This window comes from Vombatus ursinus, unplaced genomic scaffold (assembly GCF_900497805.2).
Source record: "Vombatus ursinus unplaced genomic scaffold, bare-nosed wombat genome assembly UNPS02014826.1, whole genome shotgun sequence".
In the NCBI taxonomy this organism is placed as follows: domain Eukaryota; kingdom Metazoa; phylum Chordata; class Mammalia; order Diprotodontia; family Vombatidae; genus Vombatus; species Vombatus ursinus.
Genome location: NW_020954604.1, coordinates 8,632,462 through 8,651,348, shown reverse-complemented (window position 1 = coordinate 8,651,348; position 18,887 = coordinate 8,632,462). Strand labels below are relative to the sequence as shown.

At 34.5% G+C, this 18,887-nt stretch overlaps 1 protein-coding gene across 5 annotated transcripts in view; it reads right to left on the bottom strand.

Moving 5' to 3' along the window:
- Positions 1-18,887, bottom strand: part of SUPT3H (SPT3 homolog, SAGA and STAGA complex component) — a 663,195-nt gene that overhangs the window by 177,958 nt on the left and 466,350 nt on the right. For 4 of the 5 annotated variants that reach the window (XM_027838343.1, XM_027838344.1, XM_027838342.1 and 1 more), the window contains 3 exons: positions 17,665-17,751; positions 11,479-11,569; positions 4,936-5,075 (listed from right to left, as the gene is read on the bottom strand). In XM_027838343.1, the coding sequence (XP_027694144.1) occupies positions 4,936-5,075; positions 11,479-11,569; positions 17,665-17,751 (318 nt within the window). The remainder of the gene's footprint in view (positions 1-4,935; positions 5,076-11,478; positions 11,570-17,664; positions 17,752-18,887) is intronic. The other variant, XM_027838346.1, reaches the window with a different exon arrangement.

Below are 18,887 nucleotides of genomic sequence, written 5' to 3'. Positions count from 1 at the left end.
ATGAAGGACAGACAGTGAAAATGCTTGGAGTCTGGAGATGGAGGATCTTGTGCTAGGCAATGCCAGAAGACTGGTGTCACCAGATTGGGAGGGGAGTTAGGTGTAAGAAGGGGTGAAGTTATGAACAGCTTGAAAACCAAACATAGGATTTATATTTGATCCTGGATGTTAAGAGCCACTGTAATCTGCTGAATAGAGCATGACACGGTCAGTTCTACACATTAGAGAGATTGCTTTGATATATGAGTGGTGGACAGACTGGAGTGGGGAGAGACTTGTGGCAGGGAGACATTCCCAGAACAAGCTCTTCATCAGCCACATTACTAGACAAAAACAATGACAGTCTAATCACTGCCAAGGGAAGCAAAAACAACAACAAAACCCTGAAATTGTCACAACTACTTGAAATATGTTCCACTATTGCCCTTAGTGCACACTATGCCTTCAGATAATAGGCAATAATAACATTTTTTTTTTCTTAAAAGCCATCACTTCTTTTTTTCCTTAAAATAAAGTGGGCCACCTATAAAAACTTCCATATCTTTATCCTTTAAAAAAAACCCAAAACTAGTAACACAATTTTTGACTGGTTTAACTTGTGAGAAGAACTGGTTGATACCAAGGAAGGTGGAAATTTACCAACTCAAATTCAACAAAAACTTTTTGCAGACTTGATAGATGGATTTGAAAAATAAGTATCATAATTTAGTAATTACTTCTTTCATTGGAAATCTACATCTCTTTGAGAGGTCCTTTTTTCAGCCATGACAACAATTAAAACTAGTATAAAAATAAATTGAATTTAGAACTAGACTATCACTGAGTACTGAATCAAGATTTTAAAAATAATAAAGTATAGTTATATTATTCTCACTAAAACAGTATTATTAATAATTTTAGTCAGCAAATTTTTTGTACCATTAACAAATGAATAATTCTTTTTAAAATCTTATTTCAGTTTTCTTTTTGAAAAATTTATATTTTTGTAAGGTTTATAATATAGAAAGAATAGTGGTTTAGTAGCATATATATATATTTTATAAATAATTACAATGTATACAAACATGTATACATATATTGAGGAGGTATATGATCAAAAAACTTTTACTGATAAGGATACACATTCAAAAAACCAACTCTAGCTGATGAAACCTTATCTATCCTTTATGATAGCTTCACCTTTTCCTATCCATGAATGAATAAAGCATTTACTCAGTGCTTACTATTGACAAAGCACTTGCTAAGTTCTGAGAGTATAAATAGAAAAATGAGACAGTCCCTGCTCTCAAAGAGCTCACATTCTAATGAGGGCAACAACATATATGGAAGCCTAATCTTCTCAGCCTGAAGTTGACTTCCTCTCCTCGGATCTCTCATATATTTATCATTTATATTCTATTTTGTACTTTATTTGTAGGTATCTATAATCTCCTTTATTAGACTCTAAGTTTTCCCAGTGCCTAAAATAGTATACTGCACAAATAAATGTTTGTTGAATGAAAATTAATAAATCTTACTTATACCTAAAGTCATCTGGCATTTAATACTGAAAGCTTAGTAAAGTAATAAAGTAAATTATGAGGAGCACACAGAAAATCCATCCTTCATATAAAGCTACAGAGAGAAATAGAGAAGACTTAGTTGGTTCAGCATGTCTTCACTAAACCTTTGCAAAATCTAGGATCTCTTGAGAGTTTTTACTTCTACAGCAATTTTTTCCTCTTCTAAATTCTATCATAAAAGAGCAAAAAAAGAGAAAAATAAAACAGAAATAAGCTCTGTTTGCAGATCTGTACTGTGTTCATGCAGTCTAGGGGAGAATGTAGTAAACAAAGTTTCTTCAACCATAAGTGATGCTTAAAGGAAAATTAAATCACTGAGTGATGCCAGAACTGATTATTCTACTGCACTTTAAAAGCAAAAGGCTGCCGTCTATGAGCCCAAAGTGGTTTCATATGGACAGCCACAGTTGTGGTTTACTCTTGAAACTGTAACCTGTCAAATTAGAAGCAGGCAATGTCTTAGGCCTTTAACGGTTCCACTTTCTACTGTCTACAGTCAAGTTTTGTCTACAAGTTCAGCCTTGCCCTACCCCCACCCTCCCAGCTACAGTGTTTGTTATTTGGACAAGGAGCATCTCAAGGCTATTCTTTGTTATCCAGTCAAGAAAGGCTCATAAAATAAGAAAGCAAAGTTTCATGAAATGACTAATCTAATTTGCATGGCCTTCCTTGAGCTGAATTAGTTTTCCAACTACTGAAGATGGCCATGAATATGGTGGTTACCCTGTCCACACTGTGTGTGTGTGTGTGTGTGTGTGTGTGTGCGCGCGCGTGTGCGCATGTACATGCATGCATTAACTGTACACCAAGGCAAAGAACCTTACATGTGCATTTGTGGTCTACCCGGTAAATCTGAGCACTGCTGTGAGTTCACTGGCACCTTGTTGACTCATCACTTTCCAGAGTAATAGCATCCCATTATCAGGAGTTCAGTGTTTGCTAAGGGGCTCTCAGGTTCTGTTCTTCCTCTGACTATGGTGGAATGCCTTTCCAGGCAATGGGCTTAGTTAATAGAGATTTTCCAGACAAACCTGAACAGCTATTTGTTCAATTTCACTAATGCTCACAAGTATTTGCTAAACATTCCTCAATACTCGGCAGTGAAAAACAAATGCAAAATAGTGCGGAAGCTCACAACACATTTTGCTGGCTTGAAAATATAATTTTAAAAAAATGTTTTAAAAATAAAGCATAAACAATATTTTCTTTCTGGATAATGCATCACAAATGAAACCATGCCACTAAACAATCATATCCTGTTTAGGACATAATGACATCAGAAATATGTGTTTATCATCTGCTTTGGACAACTTAGCATGTTTTTGGCCCAAGGCAAAGTGGAACTAAAACCATTTGCAGTTGTCCAAAACCAAGATAACCACACATTTCTGAGGTAATTGATACCTAAAAGGAACACTGCCTTTAGATCACAGTTCATGATCTAAGCATACTAATTCTTTAAAGAAGGTTGTTAAAGTTTATAAAGCATGTATGTCTATTGGACTTCCTCCAAAACTTAACATGGGATAATTATATTCTACTGCACAGAGAAACTATGATAAAGTAGGCAACTTAACACAATAGCCAACCATCTTTTGGGGGGCTGGCATTACCTTGTTTTCCCACTTAAAAAGCAGGACAAAATCAGTGATTTCTTGAAGGCAAAATTATAATAATAGCAATAAGAACGAATATGTCTTATATCTGTGAGATGTGCCAACAAAATTAATCATGATGAAATTCCCCTGGGATAAAGAAAAGGAATAGTATCAGTCAATTTTATAGCTGAGGAAACTGAGCAACAGATGCCCAGCCATTATGAGGACAGAATCGAGCCTTTAGTTCTGTAGACACGCTGATATCTAGAATTGCTGTTAGCAAATAGCTATCACTAACTTGGAATTACAGCAATATACAACATATAAAGCAGAGAAAGATGGCTGAGCGCATAATTTCAAACTCTACCTGAAAATTATTTTTTTCACGATATACACCTATACCTAAAGTGATCAAATTCATCTTTGTGTGTGTTTTTTTAAATTATTAGGTTAAAAAAGAAGATGTACATTTAAAAAATGGTCATTAATGAACCACAATGCAGACTATTCACAGTGACAAGAGAGTCAGTACATTTTTCTAAGAAAAAGAACAGGATGGAAGCCATAAGTCCTGGGCTCACCATTTTCTTTCTGTATTCCCATAGGTAAATCATTTTATTTTTCTAAACCTCAGTTGCATCATTTACAAAATGAGGGTGGGGTAGGGAAATGGAAAGTCCCTGTCCAGCTCTAATATTTTATGACATCTTTACATTACCTTTTACATAATATCTGTTTTTTTAAAGGAAAAAATGAATAAACTTGTTTGATTAACAAAAAGGACATTGATATAAGAAATCTTTTCTTCAAGATCAACAGGAGATGTCTTCTATGATTAAAGCAAGATAAAAATGCAATTATTTTTCATCTAGGAAAATGTGAAAGAATGACTTAGAGAAAAAATAAGAAAAAAAGAGTGAAAAGGGAAAAGATAAAGTGAGAAGTAAACATAAGCAGATCATAGGTTGGATGAAAAGATAGATGAAGACTATAAATGAAAAGAGGATTGAGGAGTAGCAAGAATAACAGAAGAAAATAACAAATGAGAGAAAGCTAGACTGAGATAACTCATACTGTAAGGGCAAGAAAGATCATAATGGGATGAAAAAGGAAACAGGAAGATTTTTTTCGATGCAATCTAAAAATAAGATATGAGCAAAATAGAAGTATCAAGGAAAAACAGAGACAATCTCAGTACTTCTAAGTCTGTATATGCATATACATAAGACTTTGTAAATCTTCAACCATGCTATGGGAACAAACATGAATGGATGTGTGAGGAGGAGAAATGTCTACGCATTGAAAGGGGAAGGCCTACACAACCATCTATCCTATCTACCTATCTATCTATCTATCTATCCATCTGTCTATCTATCTGCTAAGAGTAGTTAGAAATATTCTACTAACTAAAAACAGAGCTAGCCACGTTACTCATATGCACACAAGAAAGGAACATAGGCAGTAGTTGATAAAATACATTTTAAATTCTCTTGGATGCAATTCTTTGCTTTGAAGAAGTTAAGCAAAGGGAGATCATTATTTTTCCTTCAGGATGGCATATGGAAAATTAATGACAATACAAAGATGATGAAAGAAATCAGTGAAAAGGAGGGTAAGAAGAAATAAAGAAGAACAGGGGTAGAGGAAGAAAGAAGAGAAAGCAAACAAAAAAGAATGAATGTAAACAATCAATTTCTGGCTCAACATTAGGCCTATCAATACACATACTATAATAGGCTGGATATAAGGAGGGAAGAAAAGAGAAAACACTGTACCTCCATTCTTTCTTGCTTAATGTCATCAATCTCATCATCTTCAAACATAGCCAAGAGTTCTCCTGTCTGATCGATAGAGTGGAGGAAGTCTTGGGCTATTTTCTGCCTTTTGTTGACATTGCTACTGCTGCTGAATTTGTCTTCATGTAGATAAGAAAAGAAAACAAAGATAATTTTGTCAGCAACTCTGAAAAACAAAATCAATTATTCCATATGGAATCTGTACATAATCCTCTTGGAACTGAATCAAATGAATTTTACAAAGGAGAATGCTCTTGTCTTTCTCCTAAATCAGTGAACAGGAATCAAAAGCACTGGCTTCGTTTCTTGTTTTACACTCTTACCTTGGAAAAAATCAGTGAGTGTGTTGAGTTCTCGTCTACAAAATGGTGACAACATGACCTGCTACCTATTTACCTTACGGGGATATGAAAAGTATTAATTGCATAAGTCTGCAGAACACTTTGCTCCTTGTTTTTTTTTTCTTTTGTTGTTGTTGCTGTTATTATTTTGTCCAAATGTAAAGCTCAGTTCTTACCTATAGAAAAGTCTTTACTAGTAAAGCTCCCTGTGAGCCTGTATATAGATGAAGAATCTACATGAACATGGAGGTAATGCAAAATGTAGCCCTGCCTATCTTCAGATTTGATCTGTCTAATCCAAGTAGGGTAGCACAGTCAGTTCTGTAACATTTCACTGGTTTTAAGGCTCAGGGTCATTGGATCATAGATGTCGAATTAGAAGAGACCTCTGAGAGTTGTGTCCCACCAATTCCCTACACTGGGTCCTTTCATTTTACAGATGAGGAAATTGAAGCCCACTTCAGGCCTCACAACTGAGGAAATTAGTGAAAACCATCATTTGGACTTTGCTCTTTCTTAACTCTTTTCTGCTGCTCCAGAAAGCAGCAATGTAGGCAGAAATTAAATGAATGTGGCAAAAACTTGAAAAAAAGAGATACATTAAAATTTATGATTGTGCTAAACTTGTTTTCTGGCTGGGCAAAGATAATATTAATACTAAGGAAAAGGTGGTCTTCTACTTACTAAGTGTCCAGGATTAAAAAGGATACCCAAAATCTGTAAGATAAGGGAAGATGATTTCTAAGGAAGCCTTTCCAAATCTACTCTTGTGTGAGTTAAAAAAGAATAATAGGTAGCATTTAAAGTGCACCTTAATGATTAATAAATCACTCTCCTCATAACAACCATGTGTTGGGGAAATGACAAGTAACATTCCTATTTTGTAAATGAGGAAACCGAGTTTCTGAGAGGCTAAGTGAATTGCCCCAGTGGTCACAAAGTTAGTCTGGGGTAAGATTAGGTCCCTAATTTTTCCTTAAACTAAGTCTGGTATTTTTTCCTTCATAATGTAAATCCATGACTGATCCAACTGTGATCTGGAATAAATTCATTCATTCAAACATATTTTTAAAATTTCTGTCCATGGCTGATATATGTGAGGTCTGTTATATCTGGTGTTCAAAAATTATTGGCATTCACCAGATTCGTGAATTGTTTTTTAAACTGAAAAGAAGATCTGACCTGTTTTGCTTCAAAGTTAAAAGAAGTCACATATGCAGAGAAAAAGATAATCCTGCATTTCTAATCTTCTTCAGTTTTTCCAATGGCATCACCCAAGGATGCATTTATCATAAAGACTGGCTCATATCACTTCCATGTGTTGTACTGTTAATATTTTATAAAATAATAAGTCAGGTGGGGCTTGAAGAAGGGGACTGAACTCCGTAATCTCTAAGGTTCCTTTCTGCTCTAAGATTCCATTATTCAGTAATAAAAAGTTAATAAGTGGACAATCTTTACCTTAAATACTGAGATCAGAGGTTAGTTTGTATATATTTAATATCTCTCTGTAAGACTTCTAAATTACAAGATTCACCATATACCTAACTTATAAGTGGTGACAATTAGAAAAAAAAACTTAATGTGGTAGGTTTAGAGGAGAATCAACAATGGATCTATCTCTACTCAGTCTATAATAGATCTATACTCTAGAAGAGAAAGGATGTTAAAAATTGTAAGGGTATGAGAGGAACAAGAGCTCCTGGGTAAATTAAAAGGGATAAAACCTGTAGCAAGGGGAAGCTTTGTATGCATATAATTTATTTTAAGGGGTACCTGGGTGATGCAATGAATAGAACACCAGGCCTGGAGTCAGGAAAACTTAAGTTCAAATCTGGCCTCAGATACTTCCTAGCTGTGTGACCCTGGGCACATCACTTTACCCTGTTTATCTCAGTTTCCTCATCTGTAAAATGAGCTGGGAATGGCACACCACTCCAGTATTTTTCTTTGCCAAGAAAAGCCCAAATGGGTTCATGCAGACATGACTGAAAAAAAAAAAAAAACAGTTATTTTACAGAGGACAAAGAACACTTGTAAGAAATTGGAAGGGAATCCAGCTACATTTTATTTTACTAGTTCTAAATAATTCAATTTGATTAAAAAACATTTATTAAGCATTTGTTGTGCACAAAACACTATTCTAGGGACATTAAAAATAGGACTAGTCTCAACCCTCAAGAAACTTTTATCTTACTGGAATGTCAGGTTAATTAACAGAAAAACTAATATAAATGAATGGGAATAGAAAGAACATAGAACTAGAAGTCAGAAGAATACCGGATACCTAAACATCTTCCATCGCTAGTCTGTTACTAAATAATATGACCCTTAGGTAAGTCATAACATCTGTCTGGACTTCTATTTTTTCTACTGTAAAAGAAGGGTGTTTGGTGAGATGACCTCTAAGGTCCCTTTAAGGCCCAAAGTCCTAAGATTATATATCAGAATTATTTTTAAAAGGTAGGCTATGGGGGTTGGAGGTGAGGTGGGATTGAGTGGAGAAAGAAACATGGTGGTATATGTCTGGGGTCCTGCTACAGGCATCTGGGCAGCTAGGTGGTTTAGTGGACAGAACAATGGGCCTAGAGTTAGGAAGATCTGAGTTCAAATCCAGCCTCAGACACTTTCTAGCTGAGTAACCCTGAGCAAGTCACTTAACCTCTGTTTGTATAATGATGATAATAATAGCACCCACCTCATACGTTGTTGTGAGGATCAAATGAGATAGTATTTGTAAAAAGTGCTAAGCAGAGTAGACATTACATAATTACTTATTTCCCTCCCTCCACCCTGCGCTCCTTCATTCCTTGCTGAGGAAACTAAAGCTGGTGGATTGTTTGAGCTTGGGAGTTCTGACCTACAGTAGGGCTAAAGACAATCAGATATCTATACTAAATCTGGCACCAATGTATTGGGTACCAGTAGGCCACCAGGATGCGTAAGGAGTGGCCAACTGACTCAGATTAGAAAAACAGAGCAGGTTAAAGCTTCTATGTTGATTAGCTGTGAGACTGGGCCAATCAATGGCTGATCAGTGATGGCTGTGCTTGCAGTCTGGGACAAGACACAGGAATTGGGGGAAGAGGAGAGCAGAAGGGAGGGGAAAGAGAAGGGAAAGGAAGGAAAGGAAAAGGAGAGAATGGTAGAGGATAGGAGAAGGTGAAGAGGAAAGGAGGGTAGGGTAGGGTAAAGGAAGCAGTTATTATTTCCAAGTATGTATTATTACACAAAACAATGGCTAACAAAATATTGCCTATCAGAGAGATTAAATATTTGGTTAGAATGAATAGACAAAGGTGACTTTTGATTGGCATACTAATCTTTTAATATGCAAAAGATGCCATTAAAAGAAGTTTTCTTAAATAAATTAATAATTCTCATGTCTTTTTTACTCTATTAACTGGTTCAAAATTTCCTTCCCTCTCCATTTAATAGAATGATTAGCACTGAAATGCCAGACTTAGCACTACCCTCCTTCATGTTTAAATGATCATGGTCTCCAAATTGGTGCAGTTCAACTGAATGAGAGTTTCCTACATAGTTTCTCGAGAAAGAAATACATTGATTTATCTGAGACTGGTTATGGCACAAATTTTCAAAAACAAAGGATATTGAGATAACTAGTAGCCAATGTAAATGATGGAGCACACTGGAAAAGAGGGAGAGGAGGATGAAATAACTGCATTTTAGTGAGAAGGTCACTTGGAGATCCATTGGTTGCCTGCTTCAAAGGTTCCAGACAGCTTGAGCTGACACGTTGGGAGACTCTTAGAAGCAGGTGAGTCCCAGAATCATGGAAAGAGTACTTTATGTGTTATATAAATAAGGTATTGTTTCCATCATGTTATTTAGTGGAGGGTGTGGGCGAAAGAGTACACCTTTGTTAAGGAATTTTCTACCTATGGCTGCTCAAAAAATCTACTTTTTAAAGGAAGTTGAACATTGAATGATTGTCCCTCATAGCAAAAAGGTGGGGAAATAGAACAGAATACTGAATACATTGTCAGATATAGATATCTTTAAGGTGTTTTGTTTTTTTTTTCTTAAGTGACAAGGTGGAATTCCTTCTGAATGGGGAGGGAGGAGAAATGACTGATGTAAAGACAAAAGACATCAATAAAATCTAATTAAAAATATACCTTCTAAAAATAAATTATTCAATAACAAAATGAAAACAAAAAAGAATGACCTTGTAGCTAAAGAAAAATTAGTTTTATGAAGCAAAGGTTGCTAGGAAATTATTTCTCTCAGAGTATGAGATAATCTAATCATTTTCAAAACTGTTAATTTACATGACATAATTTTGCTACCTGATATTCGACTTGGCTCAATAAAGAAATAATTCCTCACGAATTATGTCAGTTTAATAAGAAAGCTAAGAATTGCTCAAAACCTAAATATCTTTATCAAGGCTAATTACTTAATTGATAATTTTTACAACTTCTCTTTGATATATATATATAAAATACATACATACATACATACACACATATATATCCTTGATGGAAGGGTTGATTATACAATCTTACCTAACTGAAAGAAAATTTGAGGATTGATAAGTAAATGGAAGCCTATAAACAAGAGAATCATGACAGTATGAAATAATTTCTGCCTTTATACTAAAATTAGTAAAACAGATATGGAGAAATATAGTATAACGGAAAACATCTTAGACTTAGGAATCAGAAGATCTGGTTCTAGTGCTAGTACTAGAGGTCTGTCCTGTCTCCCCAGTCATTAATAGCTCTGTGATAGGGGGTGAGCTTTCTCACTGCCCCCCCCCCCCATTTCCTCATCTGTGATATAAGAGAATTGGACTAAATGCCTTTTAGTCTCTGGTGCCTTCCAGCTATATATTCATGATCCTCCAACTAGATAACCTGTAAGATCCCTTCAAGCTTTAAATCTATAATACTAAGATGACTTTTATAACTGTTATAATTAGAAACATGTCTATTAGATATGTGTGTGTATATATATATACACACACAAACATACATATATATACATATATATGTGTGTGTATATATATATATATATACTTTCAAATGATTAAACTTAGAGAATCATAGTATGTTAGATGAAAGGGATCTTAAAGATAGTTGAATCTCATCTCTTTATTTTACAGATGAGGAAACTGAGACCCAGAGAAGGAAACATTATATAGTAGAAGGAGCATGAGATTTGAAGTCACAGTCAGAACTGTAATCAGGTTAGGGCAAAGTCCCTTTACACCAAAATTTTAAAATAATGATTTTTAAGTTTGTACAAAAAATGTCATTTTAATATTTTGACAACACATTTACTCCTTCAGTAGTTCAATAAAACCAAGAAAAAGTCAAGTGAACCTAAATGCGGCATCTAAAAGTGTTCCCCAGAAATATCTAAGAGTTAAGGTCATGTTGGTAGTAAATAGTGGAGCCAAGACTTAAATTCAGATGGTCAGACTCCAGATTCTGTCCGTTTGATTTTCCACTGTTAACTAATTCTAAATTGTTCTTTAAAATGGAATTGAGTTAGTAGGAAGAAAGGTAAATTTAAAAAATTATACCTTATGTATCCCTTTAAAACTTCAAATAGCACTGGAAGAGTATAACAGTCAGACATCAGAATGAAGTGACTTTAGATTCCAGTTATTTCATAAAATATGTCCAGTATCATTGGTAATAACTTAACAAATGTCTATTCAAATGAATTCAAAGGCTGACATATACACATTTTTGTTCATCACAGATGCCACATTAGCATTATACATACTGAAATCAATTATCCTTTCAATAAACACCAATTTCCTAGTTCCACAAATTTCTGAGACTAAGCAGTTCACTTATCATTTATAGGAAGAATAGAAATATTTCCATTTCTGAAGTCACTTAATCAGAAAATATTAAGTTTAAACTGCTAAGTCAGTATTTTGAAGGTTCTTAAAGTATAATATCTTAAAGTACATACATATATAAATCACATACACATTATATTTATAGTATATAATGTATATATTCAAATACATATGCAGAAATTAATCAAATGAGATAATGTATATAAAACACTGAAACTATAAAGAACAATTAAATGTCAGCTATTATTACCATTATTATATGTGTATATGTGTATATATATGTATATATGTGTGTATGGTATATATGTGCATGCATACATAAGATGTGTATATAATTACCTTCCAAAAGATCATCCTCCTCTATACCTTTGACAATCTTAGATTTGTAATCTCGGAAAAACATATATTTCAGCAGTCTTTTAAGCTTTTTCTATTAAAGAAAAATATAAACCAATTAGGAAAGATTACACAAAGTATTATATTAATGATTATAAACTAATTCAACTAAAATAATTATTACGTGCCTGTTATGTGCAATATGTTTGGTACATATATAAGAAAATGAAATGCTAGCAAAAACTATTAAGATTATTAAGATAAATACAATTAATGAACCTGCATGTAATAATCATTTACAGTAATGTGTCTGACTCATCATACATAATGTAAAAGGACACAAAATAACCATTAAAATTTCATCTATCCTTAAGTGTTAATGATATGATGGTTTACTTAGAAAATACCAGATACAATTTGAGACAATAAGTTCAGCAAAATTACAAGTTATAACCTCCCCCAAATCAATATCATTTCTATATAGTAATAAAATCAAAGAAGCAATAATAGAACGGGAAATCTCACTCTAGATAACTACAAAATGGATAAAATATGTGGGACTCAAGCTATTAAAGCACACAAAATACTTATATAGATTCAATTATAAAGTGCTCCTTAAAGAAATGAAGAACAACTTAAAAATCTGTAAGAATAATTAGTGCTCATGGCTGGGCCATACCAACATAATAAAAACAACAACATTAATTTAGTTTTAATGTTATACCAATCAAATTATCAAAGGGACACTTTATAGAACTCAATGAAATAATGAAATCAATTTGGAAAAATTAAAGATCAAAAATACCAAGAGAAATAATGAAAAGAGATGAGGATAAAGGAGACTTCACTTCCAGTATATAGTGCTTCTAGATCTCAAAATATATTATAAAGCAACAGTCATCAAAACCATCTGGTATTGGTTTAAAAAGAGAGGTAGATAATGAAACAACTAGACAAAGGAGAATCTAAAACAATGTAACTCAATAATCCAGTGTTTGATAAGCCCAGAAAACATAAATTACTTAGGAAAGAACTTCCTGTTTGATAAAAAAAAAATGCTGGAAAAATTAGAAAGCAGGTTGGAAGAAATTATGCTTGGCTCAACACCTTGCCATATTCCATAACATATTCTAATGAGATTCATGACCTTAATATTATATTAAAGATTGTACTATAAAAAATTAGAAGAGAAACAGATCATATACTTTTCATAGCTATAAGTAAGAGATGTATTCTTAACCAAACAAGGAATAGAGGCAATTCGAAAAGATAAAACAAATAACTTTTATTATATGAAACTGAAAAGATTCTATACAAAGAAAATGTACCTAAGGATAAGAAGGAAAGTGATCAAATGGGGGAAAAAAACACTATTATATCAAATTTCTCTGACAAGGGTTGGTATCAAAATATATAAACAATTAACATACATGTACATATACATATACATATATATATATGTCTCTACCCAAAAGCAAGTCCCCAATAGATAAACAAAGGATATGAAGAAAAGAATTACAAACTATTAAGAACCATATTAACGAATGCTCCATATCACTAATAATAAGAAAAATGCAATTCAAAACAACCCTGAGGTTTCACCTTGCACCCTAAAAACTGGCAAAGATGACAAAAGATGGGAATAATAAATGTGGGGGGGGGCTTGTGGAATATAGACACACAAGTGTATTATTGGTGGAACTGTGAATCAGCACAACCACTTTGGAAAACAATTTGAAATTATGCAAATAAATTGACTAAAATGTTTGTCCTCTTTTGATCCAGAGATTCCATTTTTAGGCTTATACCCCAAGCAAGTAATTGATAAGAACAAAGGCCAAATATACAACAAAATATTTATATTTTTGTGGCAGCAAAGAATGGAAATGAATTGGATTTCTATCAATAAGAGAATGCCTAAACAAATTGTGGTACATGTACGTAATGGAATATTACTACATTATACGTTATAGACATAAATTAGATATGTAGAACTACAGAATTTCAGATATGTAAGAAATCTTAGGGCCCATCTAGTCCAATATCTACCCCCCCAAAAAGATTCCTTCTATAATTTACCTGAGAAGTAATCATGTAGCCCCTGTTTAAGAACCTCACATAAGGAAAGAATACTTTATTATTAATGAATTCTATAGAACAAATTGGGAATTTTTCTTTCTGTTCCTGCCTGTACCTCTATGGTTCAAGGCAATTACTTATAAAAACAGTCTAAGAATTTCCTAGAAAAACCGTCTTTAACCACTATTTTTAACTTAGGATTTTTTTTTGTTCTTTTTCTCCTATAACTGTATCTTAGAAAAGATTCTAGTTGATGATACCTGGTTAGAATCATAGACCCTAAAAGGGCTGGGGAGAGGGGTGTGGTGAGTGTAAACAGGTTGTTACACATTACAAACAAGATCAGATAGGAAAAATAGCATATCATCAAAGAAATGTAAGACTGGCAAAGATGGGCTGGTCACAGTGTAAGAATGAAAGGACAACCAATGGACAATCCGTGAGCTTCACTAGGTAAATAAAGAGAAATAGAGGAGGTCTTGTTCTGGTATGCTGAATAGATTCCCTCTGATGAAGTAATGGGGGAACATGGACAGGAATCACATAGATGAATAGGCATGGGTGGAATACAAGCTGCATCATTGGAGGATATACCCACATAGGGGAGAACACTGGAGTACTCTCATACTTTTTTGTTAGAAGGAGTATATTCTGTGAGAAGGAACAGGAGAAAAAACAATACAAACTAAAATTGTGACATGACAACAGGCTGGTAATAATTTTACTTGAAACATATTTTTGATCTACATAGACATATGCAAACTTAAAGAATATGTTACACGAACTTTCAGTCCTTTCACTTTACATATTAAAAATAAAAATCCCTGAGAAGAAAATGCTAGCCTTCTTGAATCCATTTTTCTTGGTCATTTAGAGAATATATCTACCAAAAAGGAAAATGTAGTAAAAACTACACAGCTCTGTATGTCAGTGTGGAAAATCTTGGGCTATACCTATGTAGCATTTTCTTGGTTTAGGTTGGTAAACTAATGGTCTTCTTTTGGATCTATTATCACTTGTCATCTACTGTCTCAGTGCAAGGCACAGTCACCCTGTGTGTGGTTTTAGAAGCATCATCTTTGGCACCCAGAAATCCCTGCTTGACTATGTAGGGACTTCTGTTGACGACAGTCAATGTTAAAATGCATAATGCTTTAGAATTTACAAAATGCTTTCATACATATTACCTTAAACAATTCTTATAACATTCCTAGGAGAAGGGCAGGTATTATTACTAGTCCAGTTTTCTCACGTGAGGGAACAAAAAAAAAAAAAAAGCCTCCTGGAGGTTTAAGTGATGTGTCTGACTAGTGAGAAATGGGATGAGAATTCATGGTTTTCACATCCATTGTTCCTTTTATGATCCAATGAAGCCCGGATGATGTTGTGGCCTCCTGCTTAATAAAAGAGATATGGCAGCAGATTTTAGGTCCTTTGGCATGGACGTGGCATAAAGCAGTTGCTCCACTATTCTGAGTTGTGAAGAGCTATACAATTCCAACAACTTATACCATGGTGGTGAAGATTTTTAAAGTAGAAGGAAGGAATGTTATACATGTTTGGAGATCTTTCCTCAAGGCATGGAGCATGAAGAGAGGATTCCAGAGGTACCGACATCATTAGTCCTTTCTAGAAGAAGTATAAGAAGATTGGCCACTATCCTAGCCCTCCTTGATCCTCTTTGCTCAGAAGACCAGTATACTCTTCTTGGGCAGTGGAAGGACACTGTCTGCTGTTGTTGTTTGTCCTTACTTTTCAAGAAATACAGTGATATCAGGAAGGTGATGTCATGACTTGTGAATGAATTGGCTTTAAGTGAGACAGGGCTATGCAAAGTCGCCAACCTTTCTCTACTCTGGAGCTATCTAGGTCCAGTGGCAAGATATAGATCAGGACGACTGGAGATGGCCCAGGATGCAGTGAGAGTCCTGGGCCTTTTTAAGCTAAGGGCTTTACCAGGTCTCAGTTTGTATGAAGTAATGACCATTCAGTGATTAAGCCTAGGTAAAAAATGAGGCAAAGAATTTACCTAGTAAAAAAAAAAATCAATCCGAGAAGGGAACTCCCTCAGGGTTTCTGGCCAAACAGAAACAGCTGCTATTTACGCTCACTCTGAGCCATCAGAACCTAAACAATGACCAAATGAGGCTTGGGCTGGGACCTGTTGTTAGCCATCAATGAGAGCCAGACTGATTTGGGGTTTAAGGCATGGTCCATAAAAAAGAAACCCCAAGGCATGGTCCATAAAAAAGCAAACCCCAAGATATCTTTTGAGGTTTCAGCAATCAAAATTTATATTCCCTATCTGGATAAAGGGAAAGGAGGGAGGGGGGGAGTGAAAAGAAGGAAGGAAGGAAGGAAGGAAGGAAGGAAGTAAAGAGTTGTGTTGCCCAACTGGAACTGGTCAGTTGGGTCCCCAGTGAGGCAGCTACTACTTCTAACAGCTTGTTTGTCCTTGGTTCTCGAAGAGGACCATGATATCAGGAAGTTGATGTCATTATTTGCAAGTGAATTGGGCAGTGGAAGAACACAACTCTACAGAATGCACTGACCTTAAAAAAATTTAATGCTACAAGTAGATTTGTATTCTGGTAGCAACTAAGTTTGATTGTCTTGAGAAATTTACCATGATTGTAAGATTTATTATAATGAGAAGTGGGGAAAGGCATTTGATGGGGAATATCTCTGTATTAATCAATTAATCTTGGGATTAAGTATTCTTTGATTAAGTATTCATGACTTGCCATGACTTTGACATGGTATGGTTACCATGATTCTGGATGCTCTTCTTTGGTGAGAGAAATGGTGCTCACTTAGAGAGTGGCCAATGAGGCAGCTTAGTGAAGAAAGAGTGATGGACTCACAGTTAGGACAGATCTGGATCTGAATCTTGTCTCTAAAACTTTTTAGCTATGTGGCCATGTGCAAATCACTTCACTTCTCTGAAGCTCATTTTCCTGATCTGTAAAAAGGGGGAAATTGCACTGGTAAGACCCTAACTTGCAGGGTTCTTATGAGGAAGTAGAATGCCTTGCACATAAATGTTTGATAACCTGAACCTTAAAATGCCATGTAAATAAATGTCAGATGTTGACAGAAGAAAGGAAGAAAGATGGCTTACACACAAAAAGGTTGCTGAACAGGAGATGAACAAGGAAAAAATAAAAAACCTAGGAAAAACACAAGGAGTGACTCAGGTTTCTCCAAAAGGTAAACATTTCTTTTATTAGGGTGATACCTATTTTAGTGCACTATGGTTGTTCAATAAGAATTCATATATTTCAGTCTTTCAGACAAAATGCTTTATTTGAAGTATTAACACTAGGGTTTTTTCAGTCTGTCAATTGTGTAAAAGGCTGATTTCAAAGTATTAAAATCACACATGAGTATATATTGAAATTATTCAAGGCTTACACAATTTATTATCATAATTAAAAATGAGAAAATTATTTTAACAGATTAAAATTAAGATCATAAGAGCACGGATTCTGACCTGGGAGGGACTTCAGATGTCATCTAGTCCAACTCTCTCTCACTTTACACAGAAGGAAATTGAGGATCAGAGAGCTAAGTCCAAACTCATACAGAGGATCAATAGCAACACTAAGAGCTGAGTCAAGGTACTTTGACTATAAATTCAGCAGTCTTTCCAGTATGTCACACCAGCAAAGATGATACTACAGACATCTGAGCCCTCAAGACACTCACTACTGATGATTTGCTTTTCACGATTTTGGTGACAGTGTATCAGTACCAAAGGAATGCATTTTTTATTATATAGCTAATTGTTATGAGGATCAATAATAATGATAATAATGAGAATGAGAATATTATGAGAAAAATTGTCCTTATAGCTAGTGATAACATGGTCATTGAGAGATGCTAAGAAGTCCTGAGTTGGTGCTGAGAAAACATTACTTTAAAGAAAAAGTGAGTAGATGATTAAAACTCAATTCAGTTTTGACAGAAGTCTTCATGAAAGAAAAATTAGGCAACTAACAACAAGATCATTTTGTACTGCAGGTATAACAAGGTCTAGAACATTCTATTTTGCCATTGGTAACCTCCCTTTAGAAGGGATACTTTAGAGAAGATCATTTTTGTATTTACCTTGTCTTTGCGCATCAAAAAAAGAAGATCTTCAGCAGAAATCACTCTGGCTCCTCGCAGCTGTGAAACCTCAGCCGCTTGCTGCAACTAAAAACAAGAGGGAAATGTGAAATCTACTTTTACAATAAGTGCTTTATTTATTAGGTTAAGATAAAATTGCAGATAAACACAAAGCAGGCATGATGTCTTAGGAAAGACAAATTCTAACTTCAAAATGTACCAAGAATGAAAAACCTTTGGGGATATTCAGCAAACACATTATAGCATTCGAAAGCCAAATGTCCTATGTTTTAGGACACCAAAAAATGCAATTAGATTAAACTTATGAGAACACCTGCAACATGATACAATAAACAGAAATCTTTGATTTCTTTCATGCAAAAAAAATCTTGACGCTCAGTTTCCCAAATTGCATTAATGCACCTGAAAATAATTTTATGAAATTTTATCCTTCATACCCATATGAGCAATGGTTTCACTCTGTATCACTCGTTGAATAAGTATATTATTAATCTGAGCTCCCATGCTGGTATGACTTGAAATAGGCCTATTCAGAAGTTAAAAAGATCAACAAAAACAGTAGCTGTTTCTAATATCCAAAGGAAAAAAAGTACTTTTAGTTTTGGCAAGTCTTCAGTGGGCAAAGGATTCAGTCCATAAATCATAATACTGGACTGCATTAATTTCTTTCCACACTAATCACACGCACACAAAAAGTTAACTGTATCTGGAATGCACAACACAAAACATACTGCATAAAAAGTTACAGATTCCTCCCACCCCCAAATGCTCACTTGAGCCTTTACTGCTACAGAGACTAGAGTTTTCAGGAATTCAGAAGTCCTAGAAATATAATCTTACTTGAAACTGACCTGGAAAATATAAGAATGTGAAAAATGATAGTTCTATTTTTCTGGCAAAGGCAAAATCAGTTTCTTATTCTGATTAGTTTGAGGGAACATAAAATGGTTATACTTCCATCTGAAAAAAATCAAGATGCTGGAGAAAATGCTACAAAAATGCATCTGTAATTTCTTCCAAATTTGATCATACCATGCTGATTGTACCAAACCCACTCTATCCAATCTGAAATTACTGTAAAAATATTTATATTCAAAAGCTATCCCTGAATGCATCTGTTTCTGAAAGTAATACATCTAACACACGCATTCAACAACATCCTGATGAAAAGCTCTTTAAAAGAGGGTACAATGTTTTTGGTT